This window comes from Rhinopithecus bieti, unplaced genomic scaffold (genome assembly GCF_001698545.2).
Source record: "Rhinopithecus bieti isolate Rb0 unplaced genomic scaffold, ASM169854v2 scaffold_66091, whole genome shotgun sequence".
NCBI classification, from domain to species: Eukaryota; Metazoa; Chordata; class Mammalia; order Primates; family Cercopithecidae; genus Rhinopithecus; species Rhinopithecus bieti.
The window spans coordinates 113592-131954 of NW_016824853.1; the positions used below are offsets into that span (position 1 = coordinate 113592).

The following is an 18363-nucleotide window of genomic DNA, read 5'->3' on the forward strand; positions in this document are numbered from 1 at the left end:
AAGAGAGAGAGAGAGAGAGAGATAGGGTCTCACTCTTTTGTCCAGGCTGGAATGCAATGGTGTGATCATAACTCACTGCAGCCTTTACCTCCCAGGCTCAAGTGATCCCCCCCACCTCAGCCTTCTGAGTAGCTGGGACTGCAGGTGTGAGCCATGTCCGGCTAATTTTTGAATTTTTTTTTTTTTTTGGTGTTGAGATAGGGTCTTACTATGTTGTCCAAGCTTGTCTTGAATTCCTGGCCTCCAGTGATCCTCCCACCTTGGCCTCCATCTTAACCATTTTTAAGTGCACAGTTCAGTGGCATTAGGGGCATTCACACTACTGTGCAACCATCACCATCAACCATCCCCAGAACTTTATTTTGCAAAATGGAAATTGTACCCATTAAATAGCAACTCCACATCTCCCGCTTCTCCCCATCCCCCAGTAACCACCCTCCCACTGCCTGTCTTTTTGAATTAGACTCCTCGAGGTATCCCTTCTAAGTGGAATCCTACAGTATTTGCCTTTTGTGACTGGCTAATTTCACTTGGCATAATGTCTTCGAGTGTCATCCGTGTTGGAGCCTGTGTCAGAATTTCCTTCCTCTTCAAAGCTGAGCCACGATATTCCACTGTATGGATGGACACGTTCTGTTGATGGAATTTCCTCTGTCAATGGACATCTGGGTTGCTTCCGCTGAGGTTTTCTAAAGGACCCTGTACTGCTCCTCTACAGTGCGAGGTCAGTCTTGGAAAGGAGGGGGCATGTCTTTCTGTTCAGCTCTCTCAAGCCACCATCCTCACAATAGCAGCTCACAGATGCAACAGGAGGAATCAGCCCAGCACATAGCTTGGCCTCCACTCTGGCAGAAACTCGAGGATGATGAAATGCCAGGCCGGCAGGAGGTGAGGGGAACCACCCACTCAACTGACCGCACCCTGCTCAGAGGCCTAGGATATGAAGGGCACTGGAACACAGGGAAGCCTCAGGGAAGTGCTTCTTCCACGGACAGACTGAAGCTCCCAAGACCCCTCCTGAATCCAGACTGGTTGACTTTGAGCAGTGTTCTCTTCTACAGGGCATGAGCTACAGCCTATCCCTTAGCATCAGGCCCCCACAAGATACCTGGTGCTTTTTCAGAGGGGACCACTTCACCCTCAGTCTCATGTTTTTGTAGAAAGTGTTGAAGAACAGGGAACCTTTCCCTGCACCCCACCTCACTCTAACCAAGATCCACACCAGCTTACCCGCTGTGAACTTGCTGGGTCATCTGCCAGGTACTCTTTTTGGACAGTATAACCTTGCTGTGTGTTGGGCGCTCAGCACAGCCTTTTATCTGTGCTTGGGTTTGCTGTGGAAAGAGGAGGCCGCTGAGGTCTCACTCTTCCATGCACTCCTCTTACGCTAACTCACCTGAATGGCATGGCCACCAGAGAGAAGCACTGCAGGTGAAGTGTGTCACCCAGCAAGACTCTTTCTTGCTTTTTTTTCAGACAAGGTCTCACTCTGTCACCCAGTTTGGAGTGCAATAGCACAATCATGGTTCACCACAGCCTTGACCTCCCAGGCTCAGGCAATCCTCCTGCCTCAGCCTCCTGGGTAGCTGGGACTACAGACATGAACCACCACACCTGGCTAATTTTTGTATTTATTGCCCAGGCTGGTCTTGAACTCCCGGGCTCAAAGCAATCTGCCCACCTCAACCTCCCAAAGTACTGGGATTACAGGCGTGGGCCACCACACTGGGTAGAAATCTTTCTTATTAATGATTTTCTTGGCATAGAAGCTTCACAAAATGAATGACAAATGTCACTAAGATATATTCACAACCCTGAAAGTCTGGGCATGTGGATGTACTGTTTCACTATTATCTTACGCTGTTTATGTTGCTTTACCAAAATACACAGAGTAGGTGGCTTATAAACAACATGTGTCTCTCACAGTTCTGGAGGCTAGAGTCCATGATCAACACGTGGCAGACTGAGTGTCTGGTGAGAACCCGCTTCCTGGTTCGCAGACGGCGCCTTCTCACTGTGTTCCCACGTGGTGGAAGGGGCAAAGGAGCTCTCCTCATGACTTCATCAGCTCCTTAAGGTCCCAGCCCCTAATACCATCCCCTTGGGGGTTAGGATTTCAACACAGGAATTTGGGGAGACAGAAACGTTGGGACCATAGCACTATCCTCCTCATGAGCAAGGATGACACATAACACAGAGCCATAGATACATTATGTAAACAAAAGCAGCATGCCTACTTCTACCCAGTTAGTTGTGTGTGCAGAAATGGGCTCTTTAGGAAAACAGAGTGCCCAGAGTGTAGACGCTCACTTTTGATAACTAGTGATACTCTCAGTCTGAATAACCCATGTTTGGTGACATTAATGGAGGCAAGAAATATGTATAAAAAATTGGCCTCTCAGCTACAAATCAGGGCAAATCAGACCATAAGTTCCACTGAATAAGGAGTTTTCAATCATCCTCTAGGGTCTTTAAATCTTCACAGCTAAGCCAGAAGTTCCTCACTCTGGGAATTCAACGTGTGTGAGAAGTGAATTTTTACCATTTATTATGGCGACAAGCTCCTTTTAGTAGCTACAGTGTTTAAAATTACTGCCGTCATGGACACAGAACTTGGTAACGTCCTTGTGTTGGACACAACATTAGTGAAATTCTATTTCTACTTGTGTTGCTTTTTCTTCAGTACTGTCGCCACCACCATCATCACATGGTCTTTATTACTCATCTGCCTGTTCCTGGCAGTGGGTGGACATCAGTCACAAAGCTCCAGGTAGGGAAATACTTCCCTGGGTTTTTGATGACTTTGATACCATGCGTATGTGGGCAAATGCACAGAGAGCTTTTGCGGCTGCCATAGGGCCCAGCCTGCAGAATCGCGCTATCTGGAAGCCCGGCCTTTGCCATGCCCAGATGCCTGGGTGTATCCACCGGAGGACTGATGAGGCTGTATAGAGTTTTCTGTTTTTAAGCAGAAGGTCAGACCAACGGCACTGCTTAAGGAGGGGAAGGTATGCAAACAAGGACGCTCTGTCACTCAGTCGACCTGGGTTACATTCACGTCTGCCCATGGAAACTGTGACCCTGACAGGTTCATGAAATTAGTCCACAAGGCTAGCTGCAAATCCTCAAAGAAGAATCACACTCCATGAGCATCCTGCAGATATATATGCCAGGGCTAATATCCCTTTACATACTTTCCAATATGCCTTGTGTGACAGGCAAAGGAGCTCTGTGACTCAGCTCATCTCTATAAAACCACTCATGTTTATGATGTGTCCTGCCTCTGCCTTAGATGGAAAAGAATGTACTGGTTTCTGATACAGTGAAACCTATACTTATCACATGACCCATTAACCCTACTCCTAGATATTTACCCAAGAGAAATGAAAACCTACGTTCACACAAAAGATCTGTATGAAAATGTTTTTTGTAGCTTTATGCTGGAATCACCAAAACCTGGAAAGAACGCAAATGTGAGGATGCATAAACAAATCGTGGAAACAGCATTCAAAATGGAATACCACTTAGCTATTCAAGAATGAATGGCTGGTGCACACAACAGCACGCATGAATCTCAAACGCATGAGGTTGAGTGAAAGACGTCACACTCTCTGGACTACACACTGTATGATGCCATCTCTATGCCATTCTTGCAAGGGCAAAACTCTAGGGACAGAACAGTGGTGGTTGCCAGGGGCAGGGCGGGGGTGGAAGAGGAGCTGAGTACAAAGGGACACAAGGCAATTTTGATGACAGAACTGCTCTGTGTGTTCATTATGCTCAAGCCAGCTCTATACATTCCTTCCTTCTTTCCTCTTCAGACAGTATCTTCTCTTTCTTTAAAAAATGTTTTTGGCCAGGTGATGTGGTGGCTCATGCCTGTAATCCCAGCACTTTATGAGGCCAGGGCGGGAGGATCTATTGAACCCAGGAGTTTGAGACCAGATTGGGCAACACAGTGAGACCCTGTCTCTACAAATAAAATAAAATAGAAAATAAGAAACTAGCTGGGCATAATTTCTTGTGGCACAAGCCTGTAGTCCCAGCTGCTCGGGTGGCTGAGGTGGGAGGATCACTTGAGCTTGGGAGGTAGAGCCTGAAGTGAGCCGTGATCATGCCACTGCACTCCAGCCTGGGGCAACAGAGTGAGACCCTCAGTGTACGTGAGGGTCTCACTCAAAAAACAAAATTTTTCATAGTACCTTCCTTTCTCCTGAATCTATCACCCGATTATCTTGCAGGCAGCTCTTTCTCAGTTAAATTCAGTTTGAATCTGTGGTTCTGTTCCCCTGTATTCCTTATACTGTTTTGCAAGTTCCTGTGAATTATTTAATTTATGCTAAAAATGTGGGTCTGGGAGAACATGTTTTCTTTATAGTTTGGATTTTGGGATGAAGTCCCAGAGGAAATAATATGTTTACAGGGACTCACGTGCCAAATTTTCTCTCTTTCCATACTAAGTGGAAAACGGACTTCCACTTCCCTTGCTGTATTCAGAAATATGCGGGGCAAACAACTCACGATTCCCCAAGCATTTGGGGAGCTGCTCACTACAGCAGGTGCAGGCTGTGCACATTTATAGGGGCTCACTCCCTTGCTTCTCTTCTCCTGGGATGGTAACATGAGCTCATGGGAAAGGCACATGGCCACCATGTGATTCTTAAATTAAAACTGCCCAGATAGCACAAGTGACCGGGCAATGGATCCCGTAAGACAGAGGCCAATGGACTCACGCATTGTATTAGTCCGTTCTCATGCTGCTAACACAGACATACCTGAGACTGGGTAATTTATAAAGGACAGAGGTTTAATGGACTCACAGTTCCACATGGCTGGGGAGGCCTCACAATCATGGCAGAAGGTGAATGATGAGCAAAGTCACATCTTACGTGGCTGCAGGAAAGAGAAGGTGTGCAAGGGAACTCCCCTTTATAAAACCATCAGGTCTCGTGAGACTTATTCACTTACCACGAGAACAGCACAGGAAAACCTGCTCCCATGATTCACTGACATCCCAATGGGTCCCTCCCTATGACATATGGGAATTATGGGAGCTACAATTCAAGATGAGATTTGGGTGGGGACATAGCCAAACCATATCACCTGTCAAAGCCAGACTGCTGAACTCATGCAAAACCCAACAAATCCATTTTGGCACTAGAGTTTGGTAATGCAGAAGTTCCCTACTACTTAACATTCTTGCTTTAACTAGTTTCCTCTTTCAGACTGCCATGAGTCTGCTGCTATGAGATGTCACCTGTGGGTAACATCCATTGAGTGCTTCTGATGGGCAAAGCCCTTGCTTTGGACAAGTAACAAGGGCAACAATGAAAATCCACTAATCCACACAGGTAGGGAAATATATGTGGTTTGCTAAAAGCCAGACTTCTGCCTGTTGTGGGCAGAGGAACAAAACACGTCTGTTTTTGAGGTTCTTTCCCGAGTTTGAAGAGATGTGTCTTGGATCCTTCTTCAACACCCTGCTTCCCTGCTATCTGAGGTCATCAGTGCTCCACTGAGGATTCCCTTCCTTGCAGCCTAATGCATCCTAACTGACACCATGGATACTGGCAGAGGGGAGGAAGAGAGACACTGGTGAAGGAGATGAACGGATGGACAGGAATGGCAACTGGTCTGCTGGGTCCAGGGTAGAGAAGCAGGGCTCAGGCTACATGCTTGGTGACTCTGAAAAACTTGTCCGTCACTGCACCTGGAAGGTGGGGTTGAGTGTTCTAAGTAGACCTTCCACGAAGCAGCTGTCCTTACTGCACTGCAGGGAAACACCTACTCCCTTCCTCACTGCCCACCCCCAGCCCCACCCGCTTCCTGCCACACACAGGTAAGGAGGGATGACCAGGGAAGGAGGAATGCCAGTTGCAGTAAGATCACTGGATCTGAGAACCCAGAATTTACTGACAACTTCTAGTGGAGAAAGCCAGACTGGAAGGAGTTGAGGAATGAATCATCTTCTGAGACGCAGAACTTGTTTTTAATGAGTTTGGCGAGGTGCAGGAATGAGAGTACAGGTGCTTGAGGAGGAAGCATGATCAGGGAAATATTTTCCTTTTTATTTAAGGTAGAAGGGAGAGAGCGATAGGCTGAGAAGGTACGCTTTCTTGATGGGGGCTCAATGACTATTGACCTAACCAAAACTTTAGGACTTGAGACAAACAGAAAATAACTCCAGAATGAACATTTCAACATTAAGTATTTCTTTGCTCCCTTCTTCCTTTGAATATAACCTTGTAGGGTGCTCTAAAAAGTTCCACAATGCACATAGTGAGCTGAAGAAAGTGCAATAGTCTCTCTCTTCGATATCAACTCTGCCTAAGAAGTGTTATTATACTTTAGTGACACTGATGAATCGGGAGCGGAGCTCACAGATGTTACACACAGTTGACATTTGCCAAGGTCTATGCATTGTTGTGCTCCGATTCTCCCTCTCAGCTGCCTAGTTAGCGAAGCTTCATAAACAAACACGGAATAAGGAAGCCGACCTTTCTGGGGAGGGATGGGGGTTTCTGCGTTTATTTCAAGAAGCCAGCAAAGCTCATGCTCCGTGGCCCTGGGGACCAGCCAGCAGCACGGCTGTCTCCAGGTTACGGAGCACGTGGTCCTTCACACCCGACAGTTCCAGCCTGGGACTTGTTTACACAAGAGCTGTGAGTCTCTTTGGCCTTCATCGTGTCCTTGTGCACAGGTGTTGCTAAATGGAAAGAATCTCAAATTCCATGCCACAAGTCGACGGGGAAGCAGGGTTTGGTACATGTGATTTCCATTTGCAGGCACCTCTGGAAAGCTCTGAGCTCTGAGGCGGGAGACCACCTGTGCTGCTCTAAGAACTGAGGTTGACGTATTAGCAGAGCGGATATCATTTCCCTGATTTCCAGGGGTGAGGCAGTACATATTTTGTTTTGTATACCAGTTTCTTATACTATGTTCTGGCAACAGCCAATCGCAGGCATCTGATATATATGCAGAAAGAACGCGTCCTTTCCATGAATAACACTAGCTGGGAGTGCACGGGACAGAGACCCAGGCTTGGATGGGGAAGGCACACACTTACAATGTGCTACATGCCCGACATACTTGACCACATTTGCCTGGTCAAGGAAACCCAGGCTCTAATGAATAGGCCTCACTCAGACTTGTTTGAGGATCAGAGCTCGAGCCATTCTGTGTGGCTCCAATGCCTACATCCTACCCTACCAGGCCAGCTGTGAGAGAACCCACACCTAGAGGATCGCAGACTGGTTTTCCCTCAAATCGAATGCACGCATCTCTGGGAGGAGGAGGCGTAGGAACTGGGGTTTCCTTTTCAAATAATCAAGTTCCAGAATATATACAATCTCATATCAAGGACACGAAGCTTAAAAAGATCCCAAACCAACTGTTACGAGTTGAAGTGTGCCCCCTCCTCCACAAATTCACCGGTTGAAGTGCTCACCAACAGTGCACCTCAGAATGTGACACTATTTAGAAACAGGGTCACTGCAGATGTAATTATTGCTGTATTCAAAAACAATAGCTAAAATGAGGTTGTCTTGGAGGAGGGAAAATTCCGAATCCAATCTGTCTTTAACCACAGGGAAATGTGGACAAATCTGAACACAGAGACGAGGGTGGTGCGCCTACAAGCCAAGGAATCCAAAGACTGCAGCAAGGCCCCAGGAGCCAGGCAGGGGCACAGGAGAGACTTCCCCTTAGAAGGAATCGACCTGCCTACACCTTCATCTTGGACTTCTGTCCTTAGGAACTAGGAGACAACATATTTCTTTTTAAGCCACCCCAGTTTGCGGTACGTTGCTATAGCAGCCCTAGGAAACGAATTCACCTGCACTGTATGTTGCTTAGGAAAACGGCTACGTGTAGCAAACACGTGGAGATAACACTCAGCAAGCCCACCAGGGTCATTATCATCGAGGAAGGGGGGAGGCACACATGGGCGGGGTTTCCAATGCACCTGAGAGGTTTGTTTCTTAAGTGGAATGGGTAGGTGGGTATCAGGACGTTTGGCACCAATGTTGTTTTGTAAGTCTTAAATTACGTATCTTCTAAGTTTTAAAATGTAAAAAATAAGCTTTCACTCTAGAAACTAAATGACTTATTGGAGGAATCCCACGAACCCAGGCTAAAAGCCCGGCCAGAACCCAAGCCCTGGGCTCTGTGGCTTCCTCCTGCCACTTCTCTGCTGGCGGAGGAGGGCAACTGCTCAGCTCAAGGTCTGTTTTGTCAACAAGGAATACATGTGATCGGCTGTTTACTTACTAACCATAAAGTAATGTCTCAGTGGTCATGAAAAATGTTGGAAGATGCTAGGACGATTCCTAAGTTTTAGAAAACGGCCTAGCAGCCCATTTGGGGGCGGGGAGTAGGAGAGGCTGGAGAGCTGAATAAATCTCTGGAGCAGAATTGAAGAGATTCAAACACACACCCCAGCTCATGCATGCCCTTGTCGAGGTGGAGGCCAAGGGCCCCACACTGCTTCCGTCCTTTCCACATTCACCACAACCACTCTTGATTCCCGCCTGATTCATCTGCACAGAAGTGTCAAGGGAAGAAAGAACACATTCCTTCTTTCCACCCGGGGATGGCACGGTTCCAGAACCTTCTCTTCTCCCCATCAGCACTAAGAACCTTCTTAGCTCTTCTTCTTCTTCTACAGCCTGGTTTTGAATTAAGCGTTGATCCTTCTGCTTGTGAGATGCTGAAGATAAATTTCCTCCCAACAGAAAACCAAGCCTCTTACCTGACTCCTGGAGATACCGATACACCAGGAAGTTCACCTCATCACTGGTTATGCTCATCTTAGCCTCACCTCGCGGCGATGAGGTGTTGATGAAGTGGGAGCCACCCTCTGTTCAAAAAGAGAAGAGAGTTTTGAAACACTGCTTGTATTTTTCTCTTTTCTTTGAGATGATTAAAGAAAATATATATCCATGCTATTATACACATGAAGGTAATTAACACTGATTGTGTTATATTTGTAATTAGTGATTACATAAAAATTTCATAATTATAGATATAAAAACATGCCAGGTGAAATGTTTTCCGAAAAAACAAGAGTTGGCCTATTTTCTAAGGCCAAGGAAGAATTGAGCAAAAACCACATGAACAAAGCCAGAAGCAGGGGCAACAGAGCACGGCAACGAACAACTGACTTTGTGTTCAGTAAAGCTCTGTGCATGCAGGGATCTGCAGTGCGCCCCTCAAGCGGCAGGAATGGAATCCCAAAGTGCACTCAGGCAGACGTGGCTGAATTCAACCCTGAGCACTTTTCTGGACACATGGAGAGGTGACCAAGTACACCCGCGGCCACGTCAACACCCCCAAAGAGTGACCACACGGTCCTGGCCACATGAGGAACCGCAGTACCTCTCCCTCGTAAACGTTGAAAGTGGTGCAAGACTGACTGCATGGCCCCTCTTCCTGCAGGGCGGTGGCAGCACGATGAAGAGGCGCCAGCGAGCTCGGTCATGCTACATGTCACCTCGATGTTTCTGCAAGGAGGCCAGGGCTCCTGGTGGAAAACCAGAACACAGAAGGCAGGGAGCACCTCTGTCATTTGTGTTTCACCACAGAACCTGCTGTATCTGTCTGGCTAAGACTTCTGGTGCCCAGGAGGCAGGCAGAAATCTGGGGAGGGAGGATGGGCAGTAAAACATTCAGGGGCTTCTGTGTGAGACAGCCAAGACAGAGTCTGGTTTTCTTAGACACCACCCGGTTAGACACAAGAGCAAACCAGCCCAAAGGGAACAAGCAAGGAAAGAACTCTGCTGTCCGTGAACAAACCAGAATTCATCAATCAGTAAGAGCTGTTCACTCCAAACAGCTGGGCAGCCCCAGAAAGGCCACAACTAATGTCAATGATGTCACCAACACTAAACATCTTTTTTCTTTTGAGACAGAGTCTCGCTCTGTTGCCAGGCTGGAGTGCAGTGGCACGATCTCAGCTCACTGCAACCTCCGCCTCTTGGGTTCAAGGGATTCTCCTGTCTCAGCCTCCTGAGTAGCTGGGACTACAGGTGCCTGCCACTGCACCCGGCTAATGTTTGTATTTTTTGTAGAGACGGGGTTTCACCATGTTGGCCAGGATGGTGTCGATCTCCTGACCTCGTGATCTGCCTGCCCTGGCCTCCCAAAGTGTTGGGATTACGGGCGTGAGCCACCACGCCTGGCCTCTTCTTTTTTCTTTTTCTTTTTTTTTTTTTTTTGGAGACAGGGTCTTGCTGTGTTGCCCAGGCTGGGGAGCAGTGGTATGATCTGGGCTTACTGCAACCTCCACCTCCTGGGCTCAAGCAATCCTCTCACTTCAGCCTCCCGAGTAGCTGTGACCAAAGGTGGGCATCACCACGCCCAGCTCATTTTTTGGTTCTTTTTGTAGAGACAAGGTTTTGCTGTTACCCAGGCTGGTGTTGAGCTTCTGAACTCACGGGATCCACCTGCCTCAGACTTCCAAAGTGGTGGGATCACAGGCGTGAGCTGCCACCCCCAGCCAGCACTAAACATCTTTAGGCTGTTTGGGAACTGCCTTCGGTGTCTGTATCACACATTTTCAAGTATCTTTACAGGCAGCAAAACTTTCATTGTTGAATGAGGATTAAGTTTTTGTTTGCTCAGAGGAAAAAAGTGCAAAGTATATGTTCAAGATGGAAGATATTTTACATTTAATAGGAGGATTCAAAGTAGTGGTTACCGCCAGGGACATACCTCACCCCCACAAAGTCCTGCCCTGGTATACTCCCGACCCTTGAGGACGGGCAAAATGTGTCACTTGCTTCCAGAATATGTCAAGGAGATGGGGCACCACTCCCTAGGTTAGGTTACATTATATGGCAAGGTTGACCATACTTCTCTCCCGTGATTACTAACACCACATTGCGTGATCTGTCCGGGCAATGGCAGGCAGCCTGCAGGGAGCTGAGGGTCTCAGTCCTGCAGCCACAGGAACTGAATTCCACCAACAACCTGTGCTTGGAAGAAAAGCTCTGAGCTTAAAGGAGAGTGCAGCCCGGCTGACACCTGGACCAAACCTTGTGGGACACTGAGCAATGGCCCCAGCTGTGCTGTGCCTGCACCCCTGACCCGCAGCCATGGTGAGAGAATGAATGTGTGTTGTTTCCAAGCTGCTAAACGTGTGGTCGTCTGTTATCCAGCAAGAGATAATGAATGCAGCTGCCCTGGCGTCATTCCACCTCTCACTTTGCACTCTTAATAGACTTTATTTTATAGTTGCCAGAACTTTGTCATTCAAAAATTCTTATCTTCCTTGCTTAATTTGGTGCCATTTCTGTACTTCTGCACATCCTGCAATGAAAATTTGACAGTCAAAATACACATCTGTCCTAGGATTTGTGCTTGAACTCTGGAGAGGTCTCTCCAAAGACAGCATGCAGAAGAAAATATTAGAGACTAAAGAAGCTATGAAATCACAGCATGACCATTTAATGAAAAGTTAGATATTATTTAAGGAGACAAAATAAAACAACAACAAAAATCTATCTAAAGAATGTCGCAGCACTGGGCAGGCTTCTGGTGATGCTGAGTGCTGCAGTGACTGCGGCAACACAGGGCCAATAGCAAATGTATAGAGTTTAGGTTTCTCTCTACATCCGGCACAGCTGAAAATCTCTGGTTTTCTATCATTAACTTCTGGTGACTGAACAATGGAAGGCTGGTTGCTACGAAGGGTTACCAGGAGGAGCAAAAAGAATGGACTGAAAAAACATCTTGGGCCGGGCACAGTGGTGCACACCTATCATCCCAGTAATCTGGGAGGCCGAGGCAGGCAGATTGCCTGAGCCCAGGAGTTTGAGATCTGCCTGGGCAACATGGCAAAACTCTGACTCTACAAAAACAAAACAAAACAAAACAAACAAACGAACAAACCCAAAAAAACTAGCTGAGTGTGGTGGTGCATGCCTGTAGTCCCAGCTACTCAGGAGACTGAGGTGGGAGAATCATCTGAGCCTGGGAAGTCGAGGCTGCAGTGAGCCACGATCATGCCACTGCACTCCAGTCTGGGCAATGGAAGTGAGACCCTTTCTCAAAAAAAAAAAAAAAGGCTGGCAGCTACAAATCTCAATATAAATGTATTACAAAATTATTACCAAAATTCTCTAGGCTATACATACATTTGTGAAAGACTGTAGATAAGGACTTTTGAAATTAATTTTGAAGAATCTATTATAAAACTAAAGGAAATAATTATAAAGAAGTTTGGCTAAAAGAGAAAATCACTGATCTGGAGCATGAGCTGAAGTTGAGCAATTACATTTTCACAATTACAGCTTTTATTTTATCTTTTCTGTAGGCCAGTGAGTGTTTGAAAATTGAAGTTTTAAAATGTAAGAACCTCTTAAAAAGGTAGGAAGAGCAGAGCGCTATAGCTTCAGCCTCACTTAGTCCCGAGGATTTCTGGACAGGCTTAGGAACAGGGCAACAGGGCTAGCAGGACTGGCATGAATCTGGAGTCCCGTGGAAAGGATGAGAATTACAAAGGACGAGTCAGCCTGGGAAGCAGGGCACGGTGCCACCTCCCACTGAGGGCAGCTGGAAAGGACCGATCTTGGAGAGCATCTCATCTCATCTCTGCATGTTACAGAAGAGGAAACTGAGGCACAGAGAGGAACTATGTCTGGCAGGACCTGGCAAACACCCCAGCTTCCCATCTTGTTTGCCTAGCTCCTTTCCTCTTTTACTCTGGGAAAAAAGAACCAAAAAACAAACAAAAACAAAAAAAGCAAGCCTGTTCCAGGCACAGCACGATGTTCTGCAGCATCCTTGGACTCCGCCTACCCCCTTGCAGTGGTGACAACCCAAAATGCCTGCACACGTTGCCAAATGTCCCACATTGCAAAACTGCAGCTGGCCAAGAACCATTGCTCTTTAGAGGAAAAATTAGCATTTTGTGTTTGAAATGAACTCCACTTATAAAGTAAGGCAACTGGTGCCGGCTCAGACACCGCTTGGTGACCTGACCATTGAAAACGTACCAGCTGGGCGTGATGGCTCATGACTGTAATCCCAGCACTCTAAGAGGCCGAGATGGGAGGACTGCTTGAGCTTGGGAGTTAGAGGCCAGCCTTGGCAACATAGGGAGATGCCGTCTCTACAAAAAAAATAAAAAAATTGGCCAAGTGTGGTAGCACATGCCTGTGGTCTCAGCTACTCAGGAGGCTAAGGCAAGAGGTCTGCTTGAGCCCAGGAGGCTGAGGCTGCAGTAAGCCATGATCATGCCATTGCACTCCAGTGAGTGGGGTGAGATCTTGGGTGACAGAGTGAGATCTTGCCTCAAAAGAAGAGAAGATATCCTGATTTGTGGAGATGAAACACCTGTATACATAGCCTGGTTAATATTCCCCACCCCAGGAGCATCTGTGATAAATACAGGTGTCTGTACATGTGTTTGTATAGAACTATGGAGAATGAGAATATAAGATCCCGAGGAGATGGGGATTACAGGCCATTTTTAATAGTCCATTCCTCTAATTTGCTTTATGCATCTTTCTTTCTTCCAACTAGAAAACCTTCTGCTTCAGCTCTGGCTTTCTGCTTTCTGATCACAGATTCATTGTCTTTAAATGTATAATAAGTTAGGGTCCAAGGACTGGAATGCTTTCCCCAATACATTGTTAACTTTCTAAAGGGTTTTTGATTTCTAAGCAGCAGAGGAAACAAAACAAAAACTATCTCTGGCCTGCAATCGAGCCAGGACGTAATGTTGTTTGGTAAGACTGACTGCTCCATCTCAAGAACATATATTAATTTTTTAAGACTGATTTAATATTTGGATCAAACTTTTCTCCCCCAACAAACATTTACTTCACTAGCTTTTAAATGTTTATTTTCTTTTAAAATCTAATTCCAAAATTGTAGAATCTACATATATATTCTTAGATTATTAGATACAAGCATGAGAATATTCTCTGAATGGATCCCTAACCCCAACAGCTGTATTTAATGCCCTTCAGCTCTGTGGGCTTCATCACACCAAAATCAAGAGAAAGCGTCCATCAGCTGGGTGTCCCGGTGTTTGGCTGTGCTTATCTCTAAGCGGCTCACTTGAAGGTGGTGCTTGTTTTCATGGATCTTTTTCCGTTTTTTGAGTCAAGTCAATACCCGGCCAGTATTCCTCTGCAAGAACCACTGTTCCAGACAAACCTCACCACACACACAAGGCTGGGAATAAAGATTCCTCCTCCTCTTTTTTCCAAGACCAGAACTAAATTTCACAGGAAGATGGTAAATGATGGATCCCCCACCCGGGGCTTTGTGGTTTAATTTTACCACAAATAAATATTATAGTGGTACTCGTAGTGTAGCAGAACTCTCAAGCAGAGAGCAGGCCACTGCAAACCTCGTTTCTGGGTTGAGTGATGGCACACTGGTGTGCCGTTCCTGTCTGGGCGACATTTCCTAAGGCCAGTCCACAAGCACCTTTCTTCACTGAAGAGGAGGGACGTTTTGGAAGAAAGACAAGTTAAATTCTGGAGACGAGACCCACGATTTTGGAAGAAGTCAGAGAAAGAGGAGAGAAGCACAGAAGCTCTGTGTGGACATGTGGGGAGGACCTGCTCTATGAAAATGTTTTGACTTTTAATGATGTGTCACATGCACCCCTCAGCCCAGGGCATGAGGACTGCCCTCTATACCAAGGTTCAAAGCAAAGTGCCACTGACAGCTATGTAGTCTGTGGGGAGAAGTCTGCCTTTGTCTTCTGTGCCAAGAACAATTTTTTGTGGACAAGTAACATGGAGTTTGGAACGTTCATGCTTTATTAGAATTACTACTTTTTATTGCAACTATTACTTCTTATGACAGTTATGACTTTATTACAATAAAGTTAGGGTAAATCAAAGTGAGAGTCCCCATCCGTATAGTCTTACTGGCTAGAGATAAGGCAGATCATGTCCTGAGAGCCACGGAGAACAGGAAAAGATGTGGGATTCACGCAGCCTTTGGCTAAGCGCCAGAGACCCTGACTTCTAGGGGCAGCTCTACCACTTTCCAGCCCTGGGATTGGAGGGTCAGTTACATGGCTGTTTCCTCATCTCTAAACTGAGTAAAAATAGCCCCTATGTCAAGGGGAGAGTGTGAGGAGTCAATGCTTTTATGCAGAGCCCAATGCATAGAAAATATCCCGTATGTGGGAGCTGGTATCTCAGCCCCTCCAGCAATTCCCCAAGAGAGACCTGAAAGGTCAGCAGGAGAGGATCAGGGAAACACACATCTGCCTTGTCCATGACCACTCAGGGCTCAATTCCTCGTTCTGGCTCATCAGCAATGTCAGGCAGGCAAGGTGGCACACACAACCCCCCCCAAAAAGAACTACCACCAGAGGCCTGTGTTTGGGCATTCTTTTCTAGTATGTACAGCTGGAGACACAAGCCGCATTCTAACACCTAACTGGTTTCCCGAACAGCATCCGCTTCCAGCCTTCGAGTTCTGAGAACTCCTGTGGATGTTTTCCAATTTTTCCAGTTCTAAAATAAAGGAGAGCTTTGGCAGCACTCACAGCTCCTCCCTGGCCCCAAACAGGAGCGGGAGGAGAGGGGAGTCTTAATTAGAGCAACTGTGTTTATTTTCTTGCCTGACCCAGCTTTGATTAAAGACACCTTCAATTAGGTTGATTTGAGGTGTTTGGAGTTGTGACTGCGCAAAAAGGAAACCACCACCTTCCACTTTGGGTTAAAGCCACAACATTCTCTCACTGTGCTGCTTACAGAAGGCAAAGAAGAACAAATGAGCATGGGCTGATGGCATTTCTGAAGTTTCTCTGCTAAAGATAAATAATTCAATATAAGTGATAATTTGGGGTTTAGAGCCGTCAAGAAGCTGAAGGGGAAATTATTTATAGTATTTCTTTTTTTTTAAGCCTTGCTTTCAAGGTGGCCAAAAGTCCTATTAATTCGCAGTTCCCTTCACAAAACAGTTCAGAATTTAGTCCCAGGAGAAATGGCTGTTTAAGAGTTTCATTTCATTGAGTATGTAGTTAGAGCACTCAATATGCCATCATTCTCTGGGAGAACACTGGCCCCAAACCACAAAAATCTTAATTGCTGTTTTAATTATCTTAAAAAGTAGAATCACATGGGGCCTGCTGGTGAGCTGGTGCTGGTAGTTAAGGACAGAAAGGGCAAGTTTGTTTCTTGCCAAGAGGCCAGCCGTGTTCTGAAACAGCGAAAGAAGCATAAGCTGATGAAGGGGGCGTGTACTGCAGGAAGGGCAATGCACGGGAGCTCCTCTGACATCATTGGAGGGGAGGCTTTATCTTTCAGTCATTTGCCCTGTTATGTACACGTCTTTTAAGATCTTCTAAAGCAGCCCTTGGTTTCTGAAGGGACCTGAGAGAGTGAGTGTCATTTCTGCTATTAGTTAGGCTGTTGGCGTCTGTGCTGGAAGAATCCATTGCTTGGAAGGATGGTCTGGACAAGGCTCAGGTCTTTAGGGTTTGTCTCCATGCAGACTGGACCGAGCCAGGGTCACTGAAGAGCTGCTTGAACTGACCTCAGCCTCTAAAGGGCACTTCTTTCTCCAAGTAGCTTCACGGAAATGAGCAAAGTCTGCCCACTTGGAGGCAGCGGCTCTTTTCTCTGCTCAGATGTAAACTGAGTTTATTTTCATTTCACAATCAGTAGCTAGCTTAAGACAGAATTTTTAATGTATGTATAAAGTTTACATATAAATCCCAATACAGCTTTTCTAACATCTGCTTGGGGAGCAGCTTAGCTGGGGGCTGACATAGGCTTGTTTTACCACTTTGCATGTCTTTTCATCCTATGTAATTGTAAAGAAGTCAATGTGTGGTTCTTGAAATAAATGGCAGTGAACACATACGGGAACTATCAGGCCACCATGAAGATTACTTTAGAAACCAACGCACGGCATGTATTGTACACTAGCTATCAGGTGTGAGTGCTATGTGCAGGATACGATCGATCTCACCAGTCATAACTCCAAGAGATAAATATCACCATTACTCTTATTACCATTTTATAGGTTTAACAAATAAAGGCTTAGGGAAGATAACCAACTTAAATCCCAGCGAAGTCAGGATTGAAAGTTACATTGCTTGACATTAAACGCTGTGCTCTTCCATCGAAAGTTAAAAATTTCAAAGCTAGCTTAATGGAAAGATATTTATGATACGTCCCAAACTGGGTTGCAGGGGACTATAACAAAACAGAAAAGAGGGCCAACAAGGTTACAGTTTGACCTAAACCTGTAGGAAAACACATATAGAGGAAAAGTTTGGGGAGAAATGCATAAAAATATTTTATGTTGCTTTCTTTCATATACTTCTCTCCATTTACCCACTATCAGATATATAATACTTTCTGTAAGAAAATATTCCCCGCAAAGAAAAATTTCCCATTAGTTTTATGGTTATATTTATTTACTTGGAGTCAGTGGTCTGAAATGATAAATATAATCAAAGAATTATTTCTTCATTACTGGAGCTCCAATGCCGAGCAGTGACACCTCCATTTAAATATGGAATAAACTAGTGGCGTAAGATGCGGCCAGGAAAACAGCATCTCAGGCAGGGGCAATGTCCATGACAGGGGGCTGTGTGGGAAAAGCACGGCTCCCAATTGCATGTGTATCTTTCTACATATTGTGTATTTTCTACTCTGAACATGGACTATTTTCATATTTATTAAAATGTAAAGAAAACCTGGCAATGTTGGCTGGGCATGGTGGCTCACTTGAGTCCAGGAGTTCGAGACCAGCCTGGGCAACACAGTGAAAACCCATCTCTACAAAAAATACAAAAATTAGCTACGTGTGGTGGCACACCCCTGTATTCGCAGCTACTCGGGAGTTTGAGGCACGACAATCACTTAAACCTCGGAGGCGGAGGCTGCAGTGAGCCGAGATCGCGCCACTGTACTCCAGTCTGGGTGACAGAGCAAGACCTTGTCTCAAAACAAACAAAAAGAACCTGGCAATGTCTTCAGAGATAATCAGTATGAAAACAACTACACAGGAAATGAGGCTACAGGGTTGGGAGGGCAGAGCAGAGGAGAGGTTTTGTGTTAGAAAAGGAATACCGCTTTTCACAGAATAAAATCACCCCTGGTGGGACATGGTGGCCTGTAATCCCAGCACTTTGGGAGGCTGAGGCGGGCAGATTACTTGAGGCCAGGAGTTTGAGACCAGACTGGCCAACATAGTGAAATCCCATGTCTACTAAAAATACAAAAACATTAACTGGGTGTTGTGGCATGCGCCTGTAATCCCAGCTACTCAGGAGGCTGAATCAGGAGAATCACTTGAACCTGGGAAACGGAGGTTGCAGTGACCCAACTGTGCCACTGCACTCCAGCCAGGATGACGGAGCGAGACTCCATCTCAAAA

The 18363-nt window shown here is 46.1% G+C and overlaps 1 protein-coding gene across 5 annotated transcripts in view; it reads right to left on the minus strand.

Moving 5' to 3' along the window:
* Window positions 1–18363, minus strand: part of TBL1X (transducin beta like 1 X-linked) — a 234818-nt gene that overhangs the window by 63307 nt on the left and 153148 nt on the right. For 3 of the 5 annotated variants that reach the window (XM_017862668.1, XM_017862670.1, XM_017862669.1), the window contains one exon: window positions 8750–8857. In XM_017862668.1, coding sequence (XP_017718157.1) covers window positions 8750–8807 — 58 coding nt within the window. In that variant the 5' untranslated portion in view covers window positions 8808–8857. Of the gene's footprint in view, window positions 1–8749; window positions 8858–9375; window positions 9521–18363 lie in introns of all 5 variants that reach the window. The other 2 variants (XM_017862666.1, XM_017862667.1) reach the window with 1 other exon arrangement.